This window comes from Aegilops tauschii, chromosome 5, assembly GCF_002575655.3.
Source record: "Aegilops tauschii subsp. strangulata cultivar AL8/78 chromosome 5, Aet v6.0, whole genome shotgun sequence".
Taxonomy (NCBI): Eukaryota; Viridiplantae; Streptophyta; class Magnoliopsida; order Poales; family Poaceae; genus Aegilops; species Aegilops tauschii.
In genome coordinates this window covers 465453138-465462784 of record NC_053039.3, presented here as the reverse complement: position 1 = coordinate 465462784, position 9647 = coordinate 465453138, and the positions used below count along the sequence as shown (strand labels likewise).

The 9647-nt window shown below is 40.6% G+C and overlaps 1 protein-coding gene across 2 annotated transcripts; it reads left to right on the top strand.

Moving 5' to 3' along the window:
• The first annotated feature begins 306 nt into the window (after window positions 1-306).
• LOC109741002 (protein YABBY 2) lies at window positions 307-7755 on the top strand. Of its 2 annotated transcripts, none has more exons than XM_020300079.4 (6): window positions 307-536; window positions 3768-3890; window positions 4848-4974; window positions 6475-6523; window positions 6618-6693; window positions 7394-7755. In XM_020300079.4, the coding sequence occupies exons 1-6, from the start codon at window positions 465-467 to the stop codon at window positions 7502-7504; spliced, it is 558 nt and encodes a 185-aa protein (XP_020155668.1). In that variant the 5' UTR covers window positions 307-464; the 3' UTR covers window positions 7505-7755. The 2 variants fall into 2 exon arrangements, with proteins under 2 accessions (XP_020155668.1, XP_020155667.1); XM_020300078.4 differs by having other exon boundaries at window positions 6472-6523.
• Window positions 7756-9647: the final 1892 nt, after the last annotated feature.

Below are 9647 nucleotides of genomic sequence, written 5' to 3'. Positions count from 1 at the left end.
CGTCGGATTTAACCGGTGAAGATTTGTGTTGCAAAATGGAAGACAGTACGGAATTTACGTAGCCCATCCTTCCATGGGCACGAAGAGGGGGTTCCCATTCTTAAAAAAAGAAGTTCCCAACTTCAATACTAGTGATATTCTCTTGCCAAAAAAAATACTAGTGATATTTGCATTTCCACCGTCATCAACTGTCCTTGCGATGGAGGGCGACACAGCAAAAAGCGTCACCCACACGCACACCTCCCGCTCCTGCTTGCACCACTAGCAAGCTCCTCTCTCTCTACACATTTCTGCATTTACACGTTGTACTGATATAAATATCAGACGGCACTGTGGCCACTAGTACGTGGTCCTTCACTTCACCTTCTTCTTCTCTCCATCTTCCTTCTTTCGTCTTCCTCATCCTCTCCCCCCTCCCCTTCTTTTATTCGCGGAGGTATCTTGCTACGTCGGCAAGGGAAATAATGTCGGCACAGATCGCGCCGCCGGAGCATGTCTGCTACGTGCACTGCAACTTCTGCAACACAATTCTCGCGGTAATCTCTCCTTCCCCTCCCTTCTCTCCCATGCGCAGATCTACAAGCAGGAGAGATGCGTGGAACTAACTCTGTACGATCTACCGAGTTTCTTGCTGGATTTTGTCCCTTTTCAAAGATTTGTTGGAAAAGGCTTCAAAGAGAGATTTATGATTTGTTCCTCTTTTCTTTCGCTGCATCGCCCGGGGGGGGGGGGGGGGGGGGGGGGGGGGCTGCTTTTGTTCTGCTCGCCGCCCAAGAGTTTTCTTGCTTTCCCTACTTTCTGTTTGTTAATTCCTTAGGATTTTGAAAAGAGAGCCAAGGCCAGCACATAATCGTCAGAACAGATCGAACCGCTTCTCTTCTTGCAATCTTCTCATCGAATCTATGGACATCTGCACATACGCATGAGTGACTCTCTTGAGTTGAGTTAGTCCACCCTGTATATGGGTGTGTGTGTGTGATTTGATATCTCTGAGTCAATCCTGAATCTGCGTTGGATTAGGGCATCATCCAATTGTTGTTTCTTTAATTTCTCCGATAGGTATCCCTAATGGTCTCTTCTATTTACTGGGAAGATTAGTTTTTTTTTTGCGACGGATAATGGGAAGATTAGTCAACATATGGCTAGCTTTCATTGTCTCAAACTTGTGGATTTCTTGCTAGCTTTCATGACCTATTGTGCTGCTGTGTGCAACTGTGCATATTAGTTGTTTTCTTTTCCAAGAAGCACCATCGCTTCTAATGTCATCTAATGGTTTTGATTCTAACTAACTATTTAAAGCATGTGCGTATACTTTTCTTCTACTTGAATTTGCAAGACGGAGCATGCAATAACAACGTAGTTTCGGCGTATTATTAACTGATGTATTTGTTATTTAAAATTTGCTCAACCATCTCATGTCTCCCCCCTCACCTTAAAAAAAGCAAACAAAGATCTGCGAAATTATAATATTTGTGTCAATATAATTTGTAAAAGCTAGCAAATTTAATTAGTTAATGATCTCAGTAGCAATTCAATGTTGGGGTAATGTTGCTGGGATGAAGTTATTGATCTCAATTTAATCAGTTGTTTGGGTATTTTTTATTCATCTGAACCAAGTCACGTTTTTCCCTGGGAGTATTAGTTTACACTAGAATTAATGCCTTCGCAACATCCAGACACCTTGTATTCACTTATTTATTGGAATAGAGGAACAGTAGCATACTGTTCTAGCTAGTGAGTTGCCAGTTGCCACCAAGAAATTCCAAGCAAGGGATGCTTCCTGTCCTCATATTTATTTTCCTCTTCTCCATGCTCCTGTGCAGCTGTGCTTTGTCTCGGTTGATTTCCTTGGTTTTTCTTCTGTCATGTTTGCAAAGTGCTTTCTTCCTTGGTTTTGTGCAAGAGTTGATCAGATGTCGAAGTGGAAGTAGAAATAAATGAAAGCGACTAAATTGGAAAATTGATGGTTATAAATCTTAGTTTGATTCGAAGGACATATTAGAAGACCTTCCTCTCTCACTCTCCATGTCCTTTTTTTTTCTGTTTGCACCTTGCAGTGATGCATGAAACTTGTCAAAATTTACTGCAACCAGTACTACTACTGACAGAGGAGCTTACGACCTCAGATTCCCCCCTCCCTTATTTTGGGATTTAGTTTGTCCTTGCTATCGATCATTAGTGTGTTTGTACCTATTCCACTCAGCTTCTGCATAGGCGACAAGTGCTATCAATATCTCTTCAGTGTGTGGTTCGTCCATATGTGCAGATGCTTCATGCTTGGTACAAGTACTATCAGTATGAACTTCGACCTTGAAGTAATGCCGTCTTGGTCTCTGCTAAAAAGGAGATCCGGTCAGCTGATAGATCTCCCACCCACCAAATCTGAATGTTAAACTGATCATTTGATGTTCATCCTGAAATAATTCCACAAGATGTTGTCTTCGATCATCGTCTCTCTCTCTCTCTCTCTCTCTCTCCTCCCATGAGAGCTAGCTCAAAAGGAGAGATGAATCTAGCTTGTTGACAGACACTCACACACCTGCATGCCCCACTACGATGTACCATGCACAGTGTGTGCTTGGGCCTGAGCTAAGGCTAGCTAGCGCGCGTGAAGTGCCTTCTGCATGAACCGTCGCTGTCATCTTCCTCTCTTTCCAACAGTACAGTGTTCCTTGCTGTGATCTTTAATCCTTTTTGCACTGAAGAGAGCATGGAGCAGAAATGATGGTACTAGAAGATCATGCATGCATGTGTGGCAAACTGGCAATTTAACTAATTATCAGTTTTCTAAGGAATGGGTGTGTGCATCGCTTGATGCAGATGCCGGGGTATTCCTTCTTTTCGATTTTTGTTCCAGTTTTCTAAGGAAACGCTCTCAGTATGTGTAGTATTTGTGTTTCTCTACAACAATAGAGGAGAGAGAGAGAGAGCATGAGATGGGGTGTGATTTGCAAGTGCACACATTTTTCTTGAAAAAAGCACCTCAAGATATGGAGTCTGATTTGAGCCAACTCCCTTCATGGGAGCAAGAGCAAGAGCAAACACAATCATTTGCAGATGCATTTGGCTCACTTGGTTATACTAGTCATTCTTATGGGAGTGAGTGCCCCCAGAAAAGAAGGCTGTGAGGAATCAAACAAAGTGAGTATAGCTAGGACATGGTCCTTCTTCAGGTTGTGGTTTGGTTGCAGGCCTGGGCACTCAACAAGGAAATCTGAAAAGAAAATGGAAAGGGCAAGGTGGCAACCAATTGGCAGGCATTGGAAAAGGATGCCCCAGTTCTGATTTGGTCCAGCTGCTTGCAGGTTGCAGAGCCCTGATAAAAGTCATGGAGAGCGACTGTTATACAGCAGGCAGGAGTTAATTAAAGAGGGAGAGAGAGAGAGAGAGAGAGAGAGAGAGAGAGAGAGAGAGAGAGAGAGAGAGAGAGAGAGAGAGAGAGAGAGAGATAGATAGAGAGAGAGAGAGAAATCCTGGTCATGTTCAGAGAGCAAAAAGCTATGGCTGTGTGCATATCAACATATATGAGTGTGTAGATCTGCTCCAGCCTTTTGAAAATGTTTCTTTGGAATTTAGCATTTGTTACTTCATCCACAGAGAGAGCTGCTCATTTTGTTCTTATTTCTTCCTTTTTGTTTGTCTTGTTTTGCTGTTTGGTTTGAAGTTGAACTAGTAATTTTCTTCAGCTGACAATGTTATCTACAGCATTAGTTAATTCATAAAACCCAATAATTGTGTCCCCTTATATATATGTGATCAATCTGCAGGTCAGTGTTCCAAGTAATAGCATGCTGAACATCGTCACCGTCCGTTGCGGGCACTGCACTAGCCTGCTGTCGGTAAACTTGAGGGGATTAATCCAGTCGCCACCTGTGCAAGATCATTCCCAGGTTGACATGAATAGTACTAATATTTGTTTCAAAAAAATAGTACTACCTCCGTTTAGGTGAATAAGTCATTCACGTAATTCTAGATCATCGATTTGAGCAATTAAATATGTGTTATATGTCATGAAAAGTATATCACTAGGTTTCTACATGAATGTAGTTTCTAAATATATATTTTTTGTCACATATAATACATATTTAGATAGTTAAATCGTCGACCTAGAACTACGCGAATGACTTATTCACCGAGACGGGGGTAGTACTAATATTTCATGAAATTTACGCGTACTTTTCAAAGCAGTTGTAATGGTTGGTGTCGTTAATTAGATCACTCTTATACAAAAATGATATAGATATGCTAGTCTTGCAGATAAAATTATCATGCCTAGTGTCTACAATTTTTACAGAAATTCCTCATTTCACATGTTACCGTATAATTAATTACTACTGCATTACTTGTATCTGTGTTATCATAGGGGGTAGAAAGAATGGTAAGTACTCCTACTGGAAGGGAGAGGCCTGTAGTAGATGCCAAACGAAACTCGTAGCATGGCTTACCCTTACTCTAGCTTTGTAGGAGAGAAAAGCCAGCGTGCATGCATGGGTCATGTCATGCTTCAACACTTTATACAGTAAAGACAAACTACAGCATGCACACTGTTTGCTCACAGGAAAGAGTATTAAAGCTCACATGGAAAAATAGCACATCTTTAGTGTCGTGCATGCACCATGGTTCGTCGTTCTAGTTTTACTGATTTTGAGCAAGAGTCTTGCACAGTTGTACTGTTAACATATGTTAGTCTGTATTATATATGGTGTGCTATACTGAAAGTTAAATATAATATGAATCCATTTTTACAACAAAAGAAATGATGCTTCAGCCTAATGTTCTTCTGGGTTTCGTCTCCATAACGATGCTTCAACTTAATGAATTAACTTAATTACTTGACTTGGTGACAGGAGAATTTCAAGGCCCACAATATCAGCTTTCGTGGAAATTACCCGGACTATGGCACATCTTCTAAATACCGGATGCCAATGATGTTCTCAACAAAAAGTGACCAAGAGCATATGCTCCACATGAGACGTAAGAGCATATATATGTTCTATTTGTACGTTTTAGTTTGTGAACCAAAACTTTGTTTTTCCCTCTTGACCAACATAAATAGATGAATTACTATCGTCTGATTACACCATGATGGACTCTCAAGCTAACTTGTGAAACCGGTGAAAAATATATATTCTTTGACTGGTTTTAGAGTGTTTTGCCACATGGATATAATGGTTTCATTGGTCATGTGTCGGCAGTTGATCTCAAGAAGAGCATCGAAAAGTGAAGATTGTCGCCCCTAGTTAGACCAAATGTGAGAGACAGAGCTGGTGATATATTGGCTTAAATTGTTCATGCTACGTACCTACGATAAACTAACCCACTGTTAGCAATAATCTTGTCTAGCAGGTTAATTGGTTGGTTTTAGTTTGGACTATGCTAGTATTGGGCAACACGTATGTAGTACATGCCTTGGTCCTGTACGAGGTATAGTCCGTGTAGGACTAACGTATTGTGTTAGACTGTGTCCGTGTTGGGATTAGCTAGCGTATTGTGTAGGACTAGTTCCGTACGTGTCCTAGGCAGTGCAATAGTATTCAAGGTAACCGGTGATTAGAGAGTCCGGTTAGGAATTGTATCTTGGTTGTGTCCGAGTAGGTTTAGTTTAGTAGTTTGGGTCTTATTAGGACTTAGCTTAAGGTGGTGCTGGCTGTGTGTGTATATATATAAGCACCAACCGGCTATGCTTTGTTCTATCAAGTTGCAACACTGTCGTGGAAAATTGAAAAGATAATAAAGAACAGGTTCCTTTGGCAAAAGATTTTCGTGCGCGTGTCCGTCATGATTTGATGTGATCGATCCTGAGGGCAAGTTCCAACACCCACATTGTCCTGCAATGTGGCAACAACCGACTCCAAAACTAAGATAGGGTTCCTTCTCCAATTTTAGGAAGTTGAAGATATTACACGTTTACGATGACATATGCGCGCCTTTCTGTTCTATAATGATACTAATTCAGCTACAAAGAAAATAAAAAACTTAATGCAAGGTAGGTTGGTGTTGGTTAACTACTACTCTATGGAAAAAAAAAGGAACATCTCACGTGAAAACTGTGTAGTATATTGTATTTTTGTTGTTGTGAAAACTACAATATTGTATTTAAACATCTGGCCTGCTTGATGTTTAATTTAGAAACAAAACAGGAACACGGCTCTATGGTAAAGGAATGGAGAAATGAAATTTAAATATCCCATACAGCATTACTTAATGGATTTAAGAAACTTGGCATTGCCATTCAAGATGTGTGTCGATCGCATACCTCTGTGGAAAATAACTCTATATATACCTCTTATAGGAGTTCATAGCTTTGTCATTCAGAACCAATAAATAACATTGTACAGCAGAACGTAACTATTCATGAAAATAAATAACTTGGTATTTGCATAATATTCAGTGATGGATTTGAGGGTAATATACATGCATGTCAAGTGTTAGCTCCTGATTATGTTTATATTGGTGAACCTTTACATACAGCAGCTCCTGAGAAGAGGCAGCGGGTTCCTTCAGCGTATAACCGATTTATTAAGTAAGCTTTAATCAATCAATTCCAAGCTTGCACTGACAACAATTAAGCTGCGCTGTGTTGTACTAATAATACGATTTTGACACATCAATTGCAGGGAGGAGATACGAAGGATAAAAACAAACAATCCTGACATAAGCCACAGAGAAGCCTTCAGCACCGCAGCAAAGAATGTTAGTACATTTTTTGTAACACATAGGCTATTATTGTACTACCCACTGTTTCACATGTGCATGTCACAATACCTCACAGGTTATCATTATGCATATTGATCCTATAGCACGAGTTTCAATGTATGTCTTGTGTAGAGAAATGTTCTAGTTTTGGGGCGGTACCATGCTACCATTGCACGGGAGCATCCCTAAAACGTTGTGATTTTAAAAATTGTGGTATGTGTCTATAATCCTACAGAATTTCAAATCCAAATTTGATCTACACATAGAGTAACAGCGAGAATAAACCAGCTATGGAAAGTATAAAAAAAAGCTTTTAGGGGTTATAAGATTGACCACAAAAAAAATTACCCAAAGTGTTAGTGGCATTAGGATCCTTCTGGTGTAAGAGTTACAAGTTACAACTGATTAATAAAGAAACAACATATTAATGGCTAGATTACATAGTGCTCTACCATTTGCTTTTGCCATATCATATACTACAGCATATAACTGCGCCATTTCTAGGGCATGTTTGAACACACACAGAAAATTCTGGCATAATTCAGATTATCTTTCTTTAAAAAAAATCAAATACTTTCAGAGGGGTCCGGCTCCTATTGTTTATAATTAAAATCCATATCTATGCTGAATCTCTCCAGAAACAATTGATATGAAATACTACTGTTAATTTATATAACTCTGCCTATTCCTATTTCAGTGGGCGCATTTCCCAAACATTCATTTCGGGCTAGGCTCCAATGAGAGCAGCAAGAAGCTGGACGAGGCCATCGCGGCACCTATCCCCCAGAAAGTTCAAGGTCTCTACTGAGACATATATTCCTATATGCATGATACTTTCATATTGTAAGTAACTTAGGGAAAACCTAAGTTAATTTCTGAATCAGTTTGTGAGTGAGTACATAGATCATGAGCGAGTGATATGCATGAAGTGAGAAAGAGGCATATGGGAAGTGTATGCAGCTAGCTAGCTATCGTACATGCATATAGAAGACGTCTGAATAAATCCCCTTGATCGCCAGTTTGTTGTTTAATTGCTTGAAAATAATCACCTTGCTTGAACATGTCTGTATTAGGATTTGGTTTGGCTAGTGCAGGTCACTTCATCCATCCTCAATCACCTTACCTAGAAAATGCAATACATTTTTTACCCAGTTGATTGCATTCGGTTATATACACAATCCGTATAAAAATGCAACATAATGCCGTGCAAAATTCTTGTCGTGGAACTAAAACCATGACAAGAATTATGGAACGGAGGGAGTACTAATACCATTTATAATACCTTATGTAAAATACTCACTGCTTTACTGTTCATAAACCATGAACGTACTCTGTATATATTCAGTTTGATCAACGAAATATGTGTTACATATCACAACGGTTGGTTTTTGACATATAACTCATATTTTCTTGCTTAAACTCATTAAATGCGGAGAAGTTTAACAAGGTTTACAAGTCCGAAGGCCAAAATAAAAGCTTTCAATCATGGCATAAAATTACGCAAGTGTTTTGCTCCGGCCAATGCCCAATTTCGCGCCTCGTTACAGAATTTGGATATGATGATGTGAGGAGGTGTGGAAATGTTGTGGAAGACTCTTGAATTGCGGTCGGTCCAAAGCTCCCAAGTAACAAGCCTGGTGAGGGAAACTAACAGCTTTCGTCGCCCATGCCAATTGTGTACCATGTCAATCCACCAAGTTTTGACATCGTTGAAGCCATGCCAAGATTTTGTGTGGAGCCAGGGAGATTGAGCCAATTCCACACCATAGTCCATATTCAGATGGAGAAACGACATTGAAAGAGCAATATCGCTGCCATCCCTGGAGTTCTCTTGCACATGGGCAAAGCCCACAATTAGGTCATCCATACTTGGTGAGTTCATCCGCCATCCAAACTCGACTCTGAATGATGATCCACGCGAAGAACCTACACTTATGAGGACCCAATTTTTTCTAAACAGTAGCCTCGAAACTAGTGGACGTGGCCTCGATGAATTGGACACGATAAGCAGAGGTCCTGGAGTAATGCCCGGAGGACAGCCCATGAAATGGTGTCGGCTTTGTTGGCTTGGAATTGAACTTGGAACTTGACCCGCCAAAGTTTGATGAATTCAAGTATGTGTTGTAATGTGAGCCTGTTGTCCAAGTTGATATGGTAGACCCAAGCATTGTTATGGAGAGCATCCATAATGCATCGATCTTATTTTTTGAAGTGTCGAAGATAGAGGGACCCATGTCCTTACTCCAATGGCATGTTGTGCCCAAGCGGCTTGCCAAAGCTCGTTATGTTGCCGTCCCCAATAGTGATAGCAGTGAAAGTTTATATATAAAGCGGGGCGAAAGCCTTTTTCGGTAAAGTTTAGAATAGGTCCATGTCCTCGGTATTGCACGGGCTACTGGTGCCCACCCAAGTACTGCCCGGGGTGGTCCATTCAACCCATGGCCAATGGAACCCCAGAACACGCGCAAATTTCTCAAGGTTTAGGACCCTGAGCCCTCCAAGAGTGGTGAAGCGGTAAACCATCTCCCAATTTATTTTGAATTTGCCACTGGAGAATTTATCGGAATCCGCCCAAAGGAAAGCCCTTCTTATCCTGTAAATGTTGCAAGTCCTCATTCGGGATGTCGATTGAGCTTAGGTGATAGATCATGATTGAGGTGAGGACTGCCTTGACCAAAGGCAGTGAAGTGTTTGCCCGTCCAAGTAAAAAAAAATTGGGAACTTTATCCTTGGTGTTTTGGAAGTGAATCCCTCTCAACCTCCTGACAATCTAAAAATGTGTTTATGTCTTATAAACCGGAAGGGGGAGTATGTCAACAGCCCAGCTACCTTTGGGGGGGCATGCCTTTTTAGCCCAAATATACTTCATGTAAAATAGTTAACCCCAAGTATATTCTTTGTATTCGGGCGACAAGAAACATGTATGCAAGTTTGTATAAGTTATGGTAAAT